Genomic DNA, 16578 nt, shown 5'->3' on the forward strand with positions numbered 1-16578 from the left:
GTAGAAGCTCAACTCAAATTCGCATTCGAGCTTAATATTGCTCGTCTAGTTTTACTAATAGCTCGAGTTCAGTTATGCTCATTTGAACTCGAACTCGAACTCGAACTCAAGCTCAAACTTGAAAAAAAATGTATATAAAACATTAAAACTAGTATAAATTGTAAATTATAGTTGGGTATAAAGTATAAAATGACGTATAAATTATAAATTATATACTAGGCTTATAAAACGAGTAGCTCGCGAGCTACTTGAACTACTCGCTATTTAGAATGAATTTTAAATTAAGTTCAAATTCGACTCATACTTTTGTGCGGACAAGTTTGAGTCGAGCCGAGCTCGAGTTACTCACGAATAGCTTGACTCAATGACTAGCCCTAAATGGGGGCTATATGGGCTGCTAAAAGCAAATATAGCACTCCAACGTCCAACCACAAAAATGTCATTCTAATACAACTTCTAAAAGGGTCTTAAATTTGAAATGAGTCAAAAACTCAGCCAAAGTTAAGACCTTTGCTAGTAGTTGCTATAATAAGTTCGGGAGACGGATGGCTACGTGTGTTAAATTTCGACGAACGACAAAAACTGTGCCGTCCGTCCAAAAAAAAATTTAACTTATATTACAAAATAATGGACGGACAGCAGAAACTGTGACGTCCGTATCATTTAGTACTTCAAAACATAAAACATGATTGGATTGGTTTTTTGATTTTGGGTGTCAAATTTGGCTGGGCAAACTAAAAGGCCTATATCCCCATTGGACTTGCTCTTACAAATTATTTGTCGGTTCGTGCATTCGCACCACTAACCAGACCCAACATGATCGAGTCGGTGTGGGACAAACAAGAAGAGTCTTGCTCCGTGTTCTGAATCCAAATTGGATATACTAGTGTGTATGTGTAGACCCTATTCTAATCTCTGGGCGTGAAAATTTAAGTATCACATCCCCGAACTCAAAAATAATTCCGGTTTGTTGTTATCGATGTGCTTCGAATGAGCAAAGATACTATGCATACATACAAACTTTCAATATATGTTTGTTTCCCTAATCCATAGCCAAGAAAAACTGCCAGATAAACAAACGGTCTACGGGATTAAATACTTGACCAAATTGAATGCCCAGAGCAAATGAGAGCGAAGGAACCGTGTCTAATATAAATTGTCTGCAAAGAATTGTACAAGGAATATATGGGGACACTATTAGTACCTGGGCTTTGAACTTCCTTTCTAATAATGTCTACTTATCCAATGAAAAATGCTTAAGTTCCCTAGGAATTAAGAGATTGACAAAACTTCCCAGCAATGAGATGCTTGTTTGATGAAATTAGTTTGTCAAGAATTTCACATCATTTTCTATGTCTCCTTTAGCGGAATTTGTTTCGGACCGAGCCCTACGAGGAGTGCATGCGACATTCTTGATGATCGATGAATAAAGATCAAATTCTGCTTTGAGTTTTGAGCAGCTGGCTTCAATCCATCTCTCCGCTACACTTGTAGAGACATTATCCTGGTTGTCCCTCTCATGTTCTTCAATTGCTGGCCTTACTTCATTATATAAAGAATCCAGTTCTGACGTGGTCTGCTTCTTAATTTCCTGCATACAGTAAAAAACCTTTAACACACTACATGGAACAAACTTAAACAAACATTACCTGCGCCTTACTGAAACAGAATGGAAATTAAGTGGCAAAACAACGTGACAGGCCAGTTTAAGTTTGATTGATGGTCGACGAAGTTAGATTATATACTGTACCTCGTAAGTGTAAACCTCTTCTTGAGCTTCCTTTGATGCTAAGAGTTGACCAACACGTTTGGCATCAACTTCCTTCTGAGCATGGTTTTTCGATCTTCCATTGTAGCTCACTTGTTTTTTGGTTTTTAAAGGACTTGTTTGGACAAAATAATTACTTCTGATACGAGATACCATCTCATTTTTCTGCCCAAAAGCCTGACTAATATCTTGCAGCTGCAATGTTTTCTCTTCGTTGACCTCGGTTTTTGTTTCATGCATTACTACAGCATCCACTGGAACTGCTGAGTTGAGTGACTCTACGACAAAAGCTTTTGACTGCAAATGCTGCTCGGACTCCATAATGTGATCCACCTTCACAGAGATATGATTTTCAGTGATATTTGAATCAAATTTTATAGATTCCATTGTCTTAAGGTGCTTTGAAGTAGGCACATCTTCGTCAGAATCATAAAGAGGGACATTCTCAACTGAGTATCTGCCATACATCAACCAAGTTAAGAGGAAAATGTTATTCGTATCAAGAGAAAACTAAATGTGATGCACAGCATGCAGCAATATGGTACATCCATCAGTTTCTGTTGTATCTTTCTTAAAGGTCATCCTTCTATGTTTGGCCTGTTGTCTTAAAAATATAATAGTGGATGTGCATTTCCACTGCAAGGATTCCTTAAGTTGGTCTTGAGTAATTGCATGCATTCTAATCTAAATTTTACTCCTCCCTGCCCCTTCCATCAGTTACTCCTTAAGAAGCATCTGAGCTGGACCATCCATCATTGTGGTAATTTGTCCTTCACAAAAAGAATTTCCACTGACAAACATGTGGAGAATGTATAAAATCAACCACCGAGAGGGTTACAACCTTAATTTTCGTATATGTCACACTAAGGACAGGTAACTGATTTACATGCATTCTCTACATTATTTCCAGAAAAAAGAAAATATATAAAAATATTAAAAACAAAATTTACTCAAGGATGATAAAATAATTAAGGCTTGAAATTCGGTCAACACAATTGTAAAATTCTCCGTAAGCCTTATCTTGAGATGGTATTAGACTGTAGTATTAACTATACAATAACAGGTACATCAACATGCATATACATTAAATGGATGCCAATAAAAAAAATTAATAATAATAACAAAAAGTAGATTGATAAAATCCTAATTCCAAATGCATGTAAAAATGCAAAGCAATAGTTTATTGAGTCTCGATGTTGACACACATAAACAAAATAGTAAACATAACGCATTGTGAATGATATTGAAAAAGCATATTCACAAATGACAAAAAATCAGTTACCTGTCGTCGTCATCTTCCCATAGATATGTATCTTCCTAATGAACAGATTCAGTTGTCAGACAAACCATAAAAATAATACTAATAATAATAAAGAAAACAAAAAAAGCAAAAGAAAACTAGCAGTATAGGTAAACCCTTTAACAGAATGACAACAGTAACAACAACCACAATCAGAAGTTGTCTTTCAATATCAAATACATCAAGGCCTTAAAAGTACAATAGTTTCAAACTATTGCTCAAAATGAATTCATTGGTAATGGAACAAATCATGGTCAAAGATTTGCGCTTGTGGATTGCTCTAATTGTCTTGAGCACAAGACTGAAACACATACAACACTTCCTGGATTCCAGTATCACAAATACAATGTCAAAAAAGATAACCGCAAATCAACTTAGCATTTGCATACAGAAATAACACCAAAAGTTTCCATGTGAACCAAATCGTATTGACAGTATTGTGCTAATTAGCAATATAGTTTTGCCACGCCCATGCAACAAAACCAGATATGCATTAAGCAGCTTATAATCTGCAACAGCAAGATTGCATTGATTGACTCTTTTAAAAGACTCACCTGGAAACCGCGAGACTTTGCCCCGAGAAAACCAGAACAGAAAGGGGCACCACATAGGCAGCGAACTTTAGCACCACCATACCATTCAAAGTTATAATCATAGGAAAATTCAGTTCCAGCAGGTATATCTTGTTTGGCAAATATCCCAACTCTAACTTCCCCCAACACATTCCACTTCCTTGTTTCACAATTTGGTTGGCTGCAAGTTCCAAAAAGTATGAACCGAGAGTCAAACAAGTGTTCTAGAGCCAAATGACCTACTCTAGTAATTCCTGAAAATCTAAAGTATGAAATAGAACACAAGAAATGACCACATGAGTTTAAATAGGAGTGCCTCTTAGATAAATTCTTTTCTTTTTATATTTCGCATTCGAAAGATGAGCAAGGGGGCCAGTGGCTCATCTGATTAAGTTAAAATAAATAAATAAATTATAAATAACAATATTAATATTAAATAAATAATAAATAGTGGTAGCAAGTGGTGGTTGCCCAGACGATTTAGGTAGAATTCAGTAAGTGGGGCCATAAGATATCTATTAAAATGCTCCCTAGTTAGAGCCTAATTTAACGTGACAAATACATTTTGTGTAAGACCTACTGCATAAACGAAGTAGTGAGCAATATACATAGAGTCAACTAAGGCAAGTTAGTTTTCTCCTACATTGCCAGTATCTGCTCCTGCACTTGACTTCTCCAATATATATAGACGGCCAAGCAATTCAGATTGTTCACGTTTCAGGATAGTACCTAATACATCACTCTTTTGTAGCTTGTTATTTCTAGTTGAGATAACTTACCATGAATGGTTTATGAACCTAGCATGGCTTCCTTTTTTAGTTGCATCAATTGACTCAGATCCATTAAGTGATATGATATAAGCATCCACCAGACCTGCAACAAACTTTCAATAAGTATAGGAGATACATTTATATAAAATGAATAAATATAACAAATGACTGTAAACAAGTACATTACCTTGTTTTTCATAAGCCTGTGCTCTCAGTTTTGCTTCTTTGCAAGATATAACTTCTCCACAGTACTCGATAACAAACTGTCCAGCCTGGATTTCGATAAATTTTAGTGAGAATAATAATGTGAATCCAAAGATATAAAGAAAATATGGTAATCACGCCATGGGATCTAAACACACCGAAATAACAAAAGGTTTGAGATCATATCCTCCTATGGGTACGAAAAAACCAGACACTTTAGATGAATTCTACTTAAGACATATTTTCCCCTAAATCTTAGTTAGTGCTATATCTCCTACCATGTATCTCGTCACAGTGAGAAGTATTTGGAGTTACAATTACAAAAGGCGAACGTATATCCAAGGGGCCGTGAAAATGATCTCAAAAACTAATGGAAGCTCTTGAAAAATACCAACCTTAATATGCTCATCAGCCAAAAGGCCCCACCCACGTCCTTCAGTTTTAAACAACTTTGACTTAGCATATTCACATTTCTGGAATCTCTGTCAAGCAAATGTGAGCTTAGTCAAATACAAAGATTCTATAGCAGTAGACTGAGAACCTTAAATATCCATTCTTTATACCTGATTTTTACAAAAACTACCACAGGGACAACAATAAGGTGTACACTCTGTGCTGGTTAAAAAATTAAAGCACCGCTCCCCACAGGCACTATCGGGGTAACGAACATCATATATGCAGTCACACGTAGCAATGTCTTCTTCTTTCTGCTTCTTGTGCCTGGCAACACACGATCATAACATTGTTGTAGCACAAGAGCATATATATGAAATAAGAAGAGTAAAAAAAAAAAAAAAAAAAACGCACTTTCGATGCAAGAAATCATTTTGTTGGATGTGTATGTATTCTGGTAATCCATCAGTATGTTGAGCCTACAAGAATATACATCATTTGTTAGCATTAGACCAAATTAATGCCATTGCATATGAGTTTCATCACTTACCTTCTCCATGGTTACATGCCCTCCTTCTTCTCCTGTTCTGTCTAGTTGATTGCTATCCAGTATCCTCAATAAGGCTGTTAATGGGCCGAGCTAGGCCCGAAGCCTGAATCCGAATATGACTTGGACCTTAAATATGGTCTGGTCACAAATAATACGCCACACATGTACCATCTTTCCTATAAAAAAAACGTTTGTGACCGTTTCGAAAACTATTCTCACAAAAAATATTTTAAAACAGTCACAAAAATCATTTTTTGCTATTTGTGATCGTTTCGAAAACAACAGTTATAAAAACCCTTTTTTGTACTAGCGCCTCTCGACGAATGTGTATATGTATGTGTTTTATGGGGTTATAAATGTACTGTGTTAGTTAGATACTTAGATGTATATAAAGTTTTTATGGTTGTTAGTTAGTGTTGATTGATGCTTGGTTGGATGCTGAGAGAATAGAAAATGACGTACTCTTATGTTTTGATGTTGTTTGACTACCTCATGAATATTTTGAAAGGTTTTGAAGGACAGTTGCGATGTTTTTGTTTCTCTATCAATACCTCTGCCTTTTTTGTCATTTTTATGTTTTTTTCATAACAAACCATCTATTTCATTGATTTTTCATAGTGCAACATTGAGGTTGCAGTAGTTTTCATTGTGCAAGTGGTGCAACATTGGTGTTGCAATGATATTTGTTTGTGCAACATTGACGTTGCAGTGGTTTTCATGGTGTAACATTAATATTGTAGTGGTATTTCTCGATGCAACATTGATGTTGCAGTGATGGTTTTTTATATTGCAACATTGATGTTGTAGTGCCACGTCACTGTGTCGGTCAACTATGTCAAATTCTCTGTGTCAGTGTAGAATTATTAGGATAACAAAAGTCAAAAATATTTTTTCTCTCACTTAAAATATTTTTTCTATTTCCATTATCATATTTTCTTCATAACAAACCATTCATTCCATTGATTTTAATTTTCATGGTACAACATTAATGCTATAATAGTTTTCATGGCACAACATTGATATTGCAGTGGTATTTCTCGGTGCAACATTGACGTTGCAATCTTATTTTTTGTGCAACATTGATGTTGCAGTGGTTTTCATAGTGCAACATTGATGTTGTAATGGTATTTCTTAGTGCAACATCATCGCGTATGTCGTTTATATGATCTTACAATACGCCAAGTCATTTTTGAGTTTGTAGATATCATCGTGTAGTACATGGGGCAATAGGTGTTGGCACCAAATCGTTGGGACACCTTTCATCTTTCACTCTCTTCCGGATAATATATGCCCATTGGGAAGAGTTAGTCAGCAGAGGTTCTACCTTAAAATAATAGAGACTTGTGGTCACATAGACTTCACTTTGTTTAGATTTGAATGGTGACTAATACAATTACTATGATCATATCTCAAGAGTTCCTATATTGCCTACTAACATGTATAGAGCTGCTAACATAGACTTTGTGGGACACAAGGCTATTTGAAGTGATTTGCGTATCTAACACCTCGTTGAGCCCTACTTTTCATCTCAAGGTCCTTACGAAACTTTTGCTCCACCTCATTCCGATCTAGATAATTTATAGAGTTATGACATGGTTACATCTCAGGGAATGTATGTCGCCATACCTATACCTCACGTTAATCAAAATTCTATTCCAAACTTTGTCTTGAATTTTGACACTCTAGATGAGGTTAATATTTGGTTTATTTTGAAACTCGAATTATATATGTTTGGTTTATAGCGATAATTTTTCTTAAAGTTATTGATTTTTTTGTGGACTACATTTAGAGTGTGATATGCCAAATCACATCTAGTGATGCATGGGATGCGTGACTCATTTATGGCTACAACCGATGAGTACTATTATTATTTAGTTGTCCGAACCGAGAAGAAAATAAAAAGTCGCGAGATAGAGTCGCGGAGTTAGAAGCGCATTTGATAGAAATGACATTGCGAAAATCACAAGAGGGAGTAAATTGAATAAGAGACAACCTAGCAAGAGTTCAAACCAAAGTTAGTTTATAATTTTTTAATAAACGAGTTGAATTGCATATATTTAATTAATAGACTTTGTTTATTTGAATGAATGCGTGTTGAATGGATGAGTGGATTGTTTAGTTGTGGAATGAATACAATAGATTGGCGAGGTGTGGAATGATGATTATTATACTTAATTTGTACATTGTATCAAAACCAGTGGAAGCAAAGAAAAAAACAGTTTCAAAAGATGAATAGCTACAACCGGTTGTATTACATCAGTTTTATTTTTGTTTTTTTTCAAAGCAAAGAAATTTTTTGTTGAACAAGCAGCACACCAACACCAAAAAAACTGACCAATCAAATGCTCCTTTTTTTTTTTCCAAACTTAAAGAACGCACATTTTTCACGAGTTTTGAAGTAGTAGTAGTAGTAGAAGAAGATGATGATGAACAGAAACAAGTTTGAAATATTTGATTCACTTCCCGAGTAGTAGTAGTAGTAGTAAAGAGTTGAGTTCTAATGGCCAAGCGTGTTTATCAAGTCTGGAAAGGAAACAATGTAAGTTTTTACTCTTCATTTCATTGTATTTCATCATTTATCTTGTTTTAATAAGCTTAATTGAAGTATAAAGTGATGGGCTTTCATGTTTTTGAATTGAATTGTGTGTTTTTTTTTTTTTTTTTTTTGAGTTGAAGTTACTGAGTTAGAAATTTGATTGGTTATTGGGATTGGGTTGGTTTGCTAGTTGATTAGATTGATTGTTGCACTTTGGGGTTTAAGAAATGTTGTTTCTTGATTTCTTGGTTAATATTACTGATATCCCCAATTGAGATGAGATTGCAATGAGCTTCATTCACTCATTCTTGGTACACCACTGACTATTTTATGGGGATTGCATTCCAGGCAAAATATAGGGACATAGAGTAGAGAAGAGGATAAGTGTATTGAGGGAGAGTCTTGGTAGGTGTTACAAAGATATAATCACACCTTAAGAGTAGAAACCCTTAACTATTTAATCTTTTGGCAATCTTTCGGTTTATATGAAGCACAGTCCAGCGGGGAACAATTGCGAGCAAAAGTTCAAATTCTTTGCTTGGTGTTTACATTAAATTATAGTTAAAAAATCTGAACCTGTTTTTTAAGTAATATCTCTTTTTATCCTGTTTTAGCGGGTTTTTAAATATGTGTTAGAGTTTTAAGAGGACATCTCCCGAGGGGATTTAAGGATTGGGCTGCATTTTTGGTAAGACCCTTCTATTTTCATATATATATATTGAAGTGATATGAGGCCGAAACTATTTAAGGCCGTGTCCGTTGTTTCTCTATATGCATTGATGACAGCAGAAATTTGGAGATGGAGATGAGAACAAATCCCAACTGTTTTTTTTTGTTTTTTGTATTTTTAAAAATGATACAAATCATTATTGGTTTATTGAGAGACAAGTAGATATACCATAGATAGATGATATACTGATGGTACATATTGTAATACAAACTTGTACTATGATAGTTTGCAATGTAAGTTACCTCATCTCGTCAATTTGTTTGCAGTAACTTGTTTATGGGCTCTTGAAGTTCTGGGGACTCTTTGTTTTCCATTCTAAGTCAGATATAACTTAATTATGTTACCCTTCTTTCTTATTTTCTAGCACTTGTATGTTTTATAACTTCATTTTTATGTCTGTTTCTGCAGAAATTTTTCTTCGGAGGGAGGTTGATATTTGGACCTGATGCTAGGTCGTTGCTCGTCACCTTATTGCTTATCCTTGTGCCTGTTATTGTCTTTTGTGCACTTGTTGCCAGGCATCTTCGCCACGAAGTTTCGAGCTTATAATGCAGGATACGCCATTATAGTTGTCGCTATTGCATTTACTATCTATGTTAGTCTCCTTCTTCCTTTGCTATAGTTGTTTTCGTGCTCCATCTTATATTTTCTTTTGCATTTTCTCCCCATTTTGAGTGGTTTTGTAGTAATTGTTCTCATGCTGTACATTGGTCCTAGCAGGTATTGGTCCTTCTTCTTGTTACCTCAGCCCGCGATCCAGGTATAATTCCACGCGCTTCCCATCCACCAGAGGAAGAGTTCCATTATGAATCCTCAGCATCTGTTGAGGTTGGTGGAAGGCGCACACCAAGCCTACAATTCCCTCGCACAAAAGAAGTTATGGTGAATGGCGTGGCTGTGAGGGTCAAATATTGTGAAACATGCATGCTCTATCGTCCTCCCCGTTGCTCTCATTGCTCCATCTGCAATAATTGTATAGAGCGTTTTGATCACCATTGCCCTTGGGTTGGCCAATGCATTGGACTGGTATTTCCTTCAACACCCACCTCAGAAGTTTTATTACTTGAGCCTTGCTCTTCAAATTCTTTCTGCTTTGTTGGCTTAAATGTATTCACTTATGCGTTTGTGTCTGTTATTAGTTCCATTTTCATTGTAGCTAAAGTCATCTTTTTGGTAATTCTGGATGTCTAATTACCTCCATTTATGTGCAGCGCAATTACCGCTACTTCTTTCTATTCGTTTCTTCTTCAACTATACTTTGTGTCTACATATTTTCCATGTCAGCATTGTACATCAAGGTTCTCATGAATAACAGTCATGGCACAGTTTGGGCGGCAATGAGAGATTCTCCTGCATCAGTGGTACTCATGGCTTATTGTTTCATTTCCTTGTGGTTTGTTGGTGGCCTCACAGGCTTTCATTCGTACCTTATTGGCACCAACCAGGTCAGTCTCTCTCTCCTGCATGGATTCTGCAACTTCTCTATTAGTTAGGAACCTTAATTACAGTTACGATTTTGGCTTCAAGTATAATTAATTTGATATTCTTTTTCTTTTCTTCTGCTGAAAGGCTCGAAGTTAATGGTAAATGTCCATGTTTGGTTAATTGCCTTCACTAAATGCAATTTTTGAGTGGTGTTTAAGTATGCAAGTCTTGATCTTAACTTAGTGGAAGACTTGTTAAGGAAGCAAGAGGCTGGGGTGCTTACGTACCCCCTCTCTTTGATGTTTATCATCATTGGGATTTTGTTTTACCAAAAAAAAGGAAACAGTGCAGACTTGACGGTATTATTTTCTTTTCGTCGATTGGTTCACTTTAGAGGTTGCAGGTTGTGAAGTTTATTCTTCCATCAGCTGAAAACTTTTTTTTTTTTTTTTGAAATGATGCTGAAGTTTGGCAGACCCCCACCTGTATTAATATCTCAAATAGGTTGTAATTACATCTTCCTCTACTATAGAGTTTAAAATATTACATCAGCTGAAAACTTTGTTAGCAGTGGTTGCATCCCTCCTTGAGTTTCTTATAGTTTTAGGTCATGCCGGCCAGTTCTTTTTGTGTATTGTCATGGAAGTATTTCATGCATGGGATATAACTTGATAAGCATGTCGTCTGTTGTCGTTGAAGTTGATGTCTGTCTGGCTATCTCTAGGATAGAAAAACCTCTATCTGTTGAAAAGTGTACTCCCATATCTTCATTTGCTTTTATGTGTGTTTGGTATTCCAAAATCTATTCAAACTGGAGGCGTTTTGTTTCTTCTTAGGGGTGAGGACGTGAGGGGTTAGGAGTGTTAGAAGAAACTGGTAGACATTCCACGAGACGTTGTCTATATGCCTGAAAATTGATTTATTCTAAGCAATTTAATGACCTAATGTGGTCATTGTCCCCAACGTATCATCTTAAACTACATTTTCAACTTTCATTTACCATTTTTCTTGTTTGCTTTAGTGGTTTGGACTTAACTTCTCTCCAACCTACAATGGTCACCATTCTGTAATTTTAATTTTCTGAAAATTTACTACTTCTGTAATATTTCAGACCACATATGAGAATTTCCGGTACAGAGCTGACAGTCGGCTAAATGTTTTCAACCGTGGTTGCTTCAGTAACTTTTTCGAAGTATTCTGTGCAAGAACAAAACATTCCAGAAACAACTTCCGTGCATCTGTGCAAGAGGAGGTACAAATGCCTCCCGTTGTCCATACTCAGGAACCAGAAGTAGATGATGCCGGTGGGAACCCTCGTTCGAAGGTAGAAGATGATCTAGAGATTGGTGGAGATCTGTTGGCTATTTCTCAGCGCCGTAACTTTGAAGAAGTTGATGAAAATGTAGATCTGCGCAGCAGAGGCAGCAATGGAAAACAGCAGCGCGATTCATCTGAAGCAGAGTTTGCTTTGGGTTTGAATCGGCAAGAGGCTCACTACTCAAGTCGGGGCAGGAGTGGGAGCTGGGACATTATGCAGGACAGTCATGCAATGGACCCAGCAGTTCTGAAGAGCAGAAACGACAACAATCAGTAACGTGGTTGTTACTCTGATCATGCACGTGAAAGCAGGTGGTTCAAAGTAACCTTAATCATTTTGATGCTGATCCAGATGGTTTATCATGGTTTTGCTTAACAGGATCACATAGAAATGGACCTGAGTGCCCCTGGGAAGCATTTGAGATCTGTTCTGAAACCGAATATCATCCTCTTGGGGATGCAAAATGTACCCCTTGGAAGCCATTTGGAGTCTTTAGTTGTTGAAGATCACCATATATTCCAATTTTTCTCAGTACCATTTGGGTCAACTGATATGTGATTTTTACACTCAGTTTTTGAATCTTAGTTCTGGCTTAATTCTTTTGTGTAAATCTTTTACTGTCAGTTTTATGAAATAGTTCTGTAATATTTTGTGTTACCTACTGTTCTTTCTAGTTTTGCACGCTCTGGCCATACGTATTGGTACAAGCTAAACATCCTGATGCAGCTGGAAGCTTAGTGGTGTTATCTTGCATTTATTGTATTTGATCAAGATGGCTTGTTCATTGTTCAAGTAGGTAACAAGAAACCTTTGCTTGGAAACATGATTTCATCCCCGGCATCAATATGCATTAATGCTTGGCAATGACAATTTCACTTTATATGATTCGGATTCTCAAATCATATGGCGACTCTAGAGTTCCTTATATTATTACTGGACGTTACATATTGGTGATGCAACAAGACGGTGCACTTCAGATCTACGACATAGTGAGTAAGAAATACAATCATGTTCTGGGAGGTGATTTTACACAGAACCCTGTTTCTTTGAATCTTGATTCAAAGGGTTAATTGAGGCTTGTTGATTGGAATTACTTTGTCATCTAGAACGTGTATTACCAGCAGGAGGAGATTATGGACCTCGATGGCTCAATGGCATTAGTACCCTGTGTACAGAGCGACATTGGACTCGGATGGAAGTTTTCGTTTATATGGGGAGATGGCGTGTTCTTATTCCGAAAAACCAGTTGTACTGAGGAGCACTTCTAGGCCAGGGTACAATGATATAGTGGTTAGTTTGTGGGTTAAAACGATTGTAGGCGTGTTGCTTTTTCTTATTGTTGCTCAAAATTAAGACAATTGCTAATGTAACTAATAAAACAAAAAAATATGAGGCCACAAATGTTTCATTCTAGATTTCTTTGTAACTGCTTTAGCTGACACATGAATGGTAAGTATGACAATATTGGACTGCCATGAAAATTTTCTTTTGTATAGAGAAATGGCTTGCAATGAAGAGACATAGAACCAGTTTCTAGCTGAACCATCAGAAAAAATTTAACTGTAGTGTAGACCCCCAACTTCAGAGCTCATACAAGACAGCCTGATAAAAAACACAAATGTAAAATATCAGCGTCAACCTACCAAAATCATTCTTGTTTATCTTATTTTCAGTATGAAATTTGAAACAGGTCTTGTAGTTCATCAAAGAACACATTAAATTCACTAATGAAAAAACAAACTCAAAAGAACATAAAAAACAAGAGGAAGGCTAAAGAATATTTTCAACCAAAACAACATTTCTGCTTTTCATTCAACCTGATGAACTAGGAGGATCTCGTGCGGAATCTGTCCAAGATGGCGACGGCAAGCCTGTTTCTCTACTCTGATCAATGTTTTCAGGTGCAGGAAAGTAAGTCATGAACTGTTGATCTGAATAAAGCAGAGGAAACGAGGTAGAAGAAGAAGAAGAAGAAGAGAACATTGAAGATGAAGAAAGAGAAGAAGAAGAAGAATAAAACATTTGTTCTAATAGAGAAGTAGGTTGTCTCTGAAAATCACTAGAACTTTGTAACAACTGGGAATACTGAATATAGTCTCTAGTTATATCAGAACTCTGTAGCTGTTGTTGTTGTTGATGCTGAAGATCTTGATGATGAGATTGTAAGAAAGGTTGTGCTGCTTGAGAAACTGGCAAAAGGGTTGCTGGAGAATCAGAAGTAATGAAATGAGTCGCTGGAGAAACGGGTAAAGGCGGTAGAAGCCTAACGTTTTCGGGGAAATTTAGTTTTGCTCTGCTTCCTCTGAACCTGAGTGCAGCTTCATCATAAGCTCTCGCAGCTGCTTCAGCTGTATCAAATGTACCTAACCAAACTCTAGCTGCTTTGTGTGGATCTCTTATTTCTGCTGCCCATTTTCCCCAGGGCCTTTGTCTTACTCCTCTATATCTTCTCCTACTTTCTCCACCACCACCACTAACAACAGCAGCACTTCCTTCTCGGCCTCCTGCATTGTAAGTAGTGGTTTCTTCTTTTGGAGTTGCTACTTGAGTTTCAGCTGTGGTAGTTATTGTAGTTGATGTAATGCTTCCACCTTCTTGTTTTACTGTATAGAGAAAGAGGAAATAAAGTCAAAACAAACACCTGATTCCCTCAAATGAGGTGGCCTAATTTTTACTTGGAAGTGAATATATATATTAGGAGAAATAGTACTGTTCCATAAAGATGAAATAGTATTAGTTCACCAACAGTGTTGTAAAAGTATGTTAAAGAAATGTTTCATAGGAAAATTTAAATGAAGCAAATAATTGAAAATGAGACAGGAATAATAAAAAGGACACTATTATTGTTTAGTATTAGACTTTGATATCCATTTGAGAAATAATATCAATAATGAAAGGATAATGATGCTGACAAACCTATGAGGTAATGTTCAGATGTCCTAGAGACTCTCATCTTTTAACTTTTCCTATATTTAGTTCAGATAGAGTTGAACTGATATACAAGTACCAAAAAATTATTAGGATAATTATGAATGACGATGTTCTATAATTTTATATGTTTTTTTCTCCCCTTGTGACTAACAATACTGTTCCATTGAAGATATTCAATATGAAAATTTGAAAGCTAGATCATTAATGTTAATGAATGAATCAAAATGACTAACCTGGAATACCAGAAGATGATTCCCCATGTGAAGTTCTAAAATCACCAAAGTTTCTATACATCCTCAAAACTGATTCATTTAATTGACCACCACTTTCTTCTTCCCTACCTCTCTTCTGTCCACCCCATGAAGAAGAAGAAGTTGAATAAGAACTGGAAGACGGTGAAGGCAAAGAAAAAGAACTGGAAGACGGTGAAGACAAAGAAACAGAACTAGTCCTTGAAACAGAACCACCAAAATCAAAGCCGCCATACCCCCATTCATTTCCACTTCCCTCACCCGATACAACATGAGTTAGAGCTGATACCATTGCAGACATCTCTCTACTCCTATTTTGATCATAACTTGTAAACATACTTGGTTGTTGTTGAGGCGCTAGAAATTGTTCTTGACTTTGAGATGCTTCTTCATTTTTTTCTTCATCTTCAACACTACACCTACCAAACTGGTCAGTTTTATCTCCTTGGTTCGCCACCTTTAACACACACATGAAAACACAAGTAGCACAACTTGGTATAATTTATCACAACTCCAACAAACGTACCCGACTTCAAACTTCAAAAACTTGCTGAGTAGTAACTTCTATATAAACAAGTTGGAATTCAAACGTGCTACGCCGCCATTGACATAGTAACTTTTTGCCACCTTATTATATATTATGGACGTATATGTGATAAAAAGTGCTTCCTATTTTATCTCTATTTATTTAATATGTTTTCTAATTCTATAGATTTTTAATAGTGTTATTAGATAAGAAGATACATACGAAATGCCAACTTGGGGTTTTGTTCACACCAAGATTTTGACTGGATTCTTGATTTCTAGGAGTGGTCTCTGTTCAATTACATGAGTCGGTGCCTTTGAAGCAAAGATTTAGATTCACAAAAGAAAGAGAGTTTTCATATGACTTGAGTTCTGCCGACAAGGGCCCATTGGGTTATTTTGTTTCTTCGTTTTAGGGCTTATTTGGGGCTTACTTAACTAGATTCTTCTTTTTAAAGCATCTTTAGGTGAGATACTATTCTAACATCAAACACCAAATTTTAATAATTTTGTGTTTTTTTAATTCCATGAGAGACACATGTTGATAAAAACACTAAACAAAACCCCAAATTGGCTAAAATTTGGTTTCAACTTTGGTGTTGTATCAAATCTCTCTCGCAGTTTTTTTAATACCGTATGGGCTTGGGCTAGAATGTGAGTTTTAATCACACGGTTTTGCGAAACCGTCTTGAGAGTGGGAAAGGCTTTTAAGAAAAAGGTTTAATAAAGTTTTGATTTGTGTAGATAATATGGGTGGTTTATTCAAACTAATCATTTGATGTCGAATATTTGATATTTCTCTTAAAGTTAGTTGGTGTTTTTTTTTTTGTTTGGTGTTTGGTTTGGTTAAAAATTTGGGCGCCACTGTCAAACATATCCCAGCACAAAAAAAGACTTCAGAAGTCATGGCTGGAGAGGAGAGAGAATTTAACTCTTTATTTTAATTCAATACACCAATCAGAGTTAATTTATAAGGTTTTTTTTTGTGTTGGGAGCACAAAAAAAAAATTCATAAATCAGCTGTAATTGGCTGGTGAGGAGAGAGGAGAGAGAATTTAACTCTTTATTTTAATTCAAACATAATCCAGCACAAAAAAAAAAACTTCAGAAGTCAGCTGTGATTGGCTGGTGAGGAGAGAGGAGAGAGAATTTAACTCTTTATTTTAATTCAATACACCAATCAGAATTGATTTACGAGGTTTTTTTTGTGCTGGGCCATGGGTTAGTTTTCACTGCAGCAAAATGTTACTGTGTTACCAACCAATGTACAATTTGGCACTTTAAGCATCGTGCTGTTCCATCAGA

General features: G+C 36.1%; 3 protein-coding genes across 3 annotated transcripts; 1 reads left to right on the plus strand and 2 right to left on the minus strand.

Annotated features, from left to right (window-relative positions):
• Positions 1-1126: 1126 nt before the first annotated feature.
• On the minus strand, positions 1127-5684 carry ASHH1 (SET domain group 26). Its single transcript, XM_086566983.1, has 10 exons — positions 5558-5684; positions 5422-5486; positions 5178-5334; positions 5010-5096; positions 4598-4682; positions 4420-4513; positions 3623-3821; positions 3051-3085; positions 1751-2225; positions 1127-1591 (listed from the first exon to the last, which is right to left on the minus strand). Exons 1-10 carry the CDS (start codon positions 5564-5566, stop codon positions 1322-1324), a joined length of 1476 nt encoding a protein of 491 aa, XP_086423109.1. The 5' UTR covers positions 5567-5684; the 3' UTR covers positions 1127-1321.
• Positions 5685-7917: 2233 nt separating this feature from the next.
• On the plus strand, positions 7918-12221 carry LOC147490482 (protein S-acyltransferase 8-like). The gene is given in 6 exon segments (XM_086569450.1): positions 7918-8096; positions 9232-9363; positions 9365-9418; positions 9544-9849; positions 10035-10268; positions 11360-12221. Coding segments are annotated over 6 exon segments (1248 nt in total). The 5' UTR covers positions 7918-8057; the 3' UTR covers positions 11843-12221.
• Positions 12222-12955: 734 nt separating this feature from the next.
• LOC147490483 (uncharacterized) lies at positions 12956-15378 on the minus strand. Its single transcript, XM_086569451.1, has 3 exons — positions 14731-15378; positions 13384-14169; positions 12956-13168 (listed from the first exon to the last, which is right to left on the minus strand). Exons 1-3 carry the CDS (start codon positions 15218-15220, stop codon positions 13155-13157), a joined length of 1290 nt encoding a protein of 429 aa, XP_086425577.1. The 5' UTR covers positions 15221-15378; the 3' UTR covers positions 12956-13154.
• Positions 15379-16578: the final 1200 nt, after the last annotated feature.

This window comes from Coptis chinensis, chromosome 6 (genome assembly GCF_015680905.1).
Source record: "Coptis chinensis isolate HL-2020 chromosome 6, ASM1568090v1, whole genome shotgun sequence".
Lineage (NCBI taxonomy): Eukaryota > Viridiplantae > Streptophyta > Magnoliopsida > Ranunculales > Ranunculaceae > Coptis > Coptis chinensis.

Excerpts from the sequence above, each read along its gene's own strand:
- ASHH1 (XM_086566983.1), bottom strand. Across the intron at positions 5,097-5,177 it reads GTAGTTTTTGTAAAAATCAG|AGATTCCAGAAATGTGAATA; the intron begins GTATAAAGAATG and ends TTTGCTTGACAG. Across the intron at positions 4,514-4,597 it reads ACAGGCTTATGAAAAACAAG|GTCTGGTGGATGCTTATATC; the intron begins GTAATGTACTTG and ends AGTTTGTTGCAG.
- LOC147490483 (XM_086569451.1), bottom strand. The coding sequence starts at position 15,220 with ATGTGTGTGTTAAAGGTGGCGAACCAAGGAGATAAAACTGACCAGTTT. Across the intron at positions 14,170-14,730 it reads ATCATCTTCTGGTATTCCAG|TAAAACAAGAAGGTGGAAGC; the intron begins GTTAGTCATTTT and ends TTCTCTATACAG.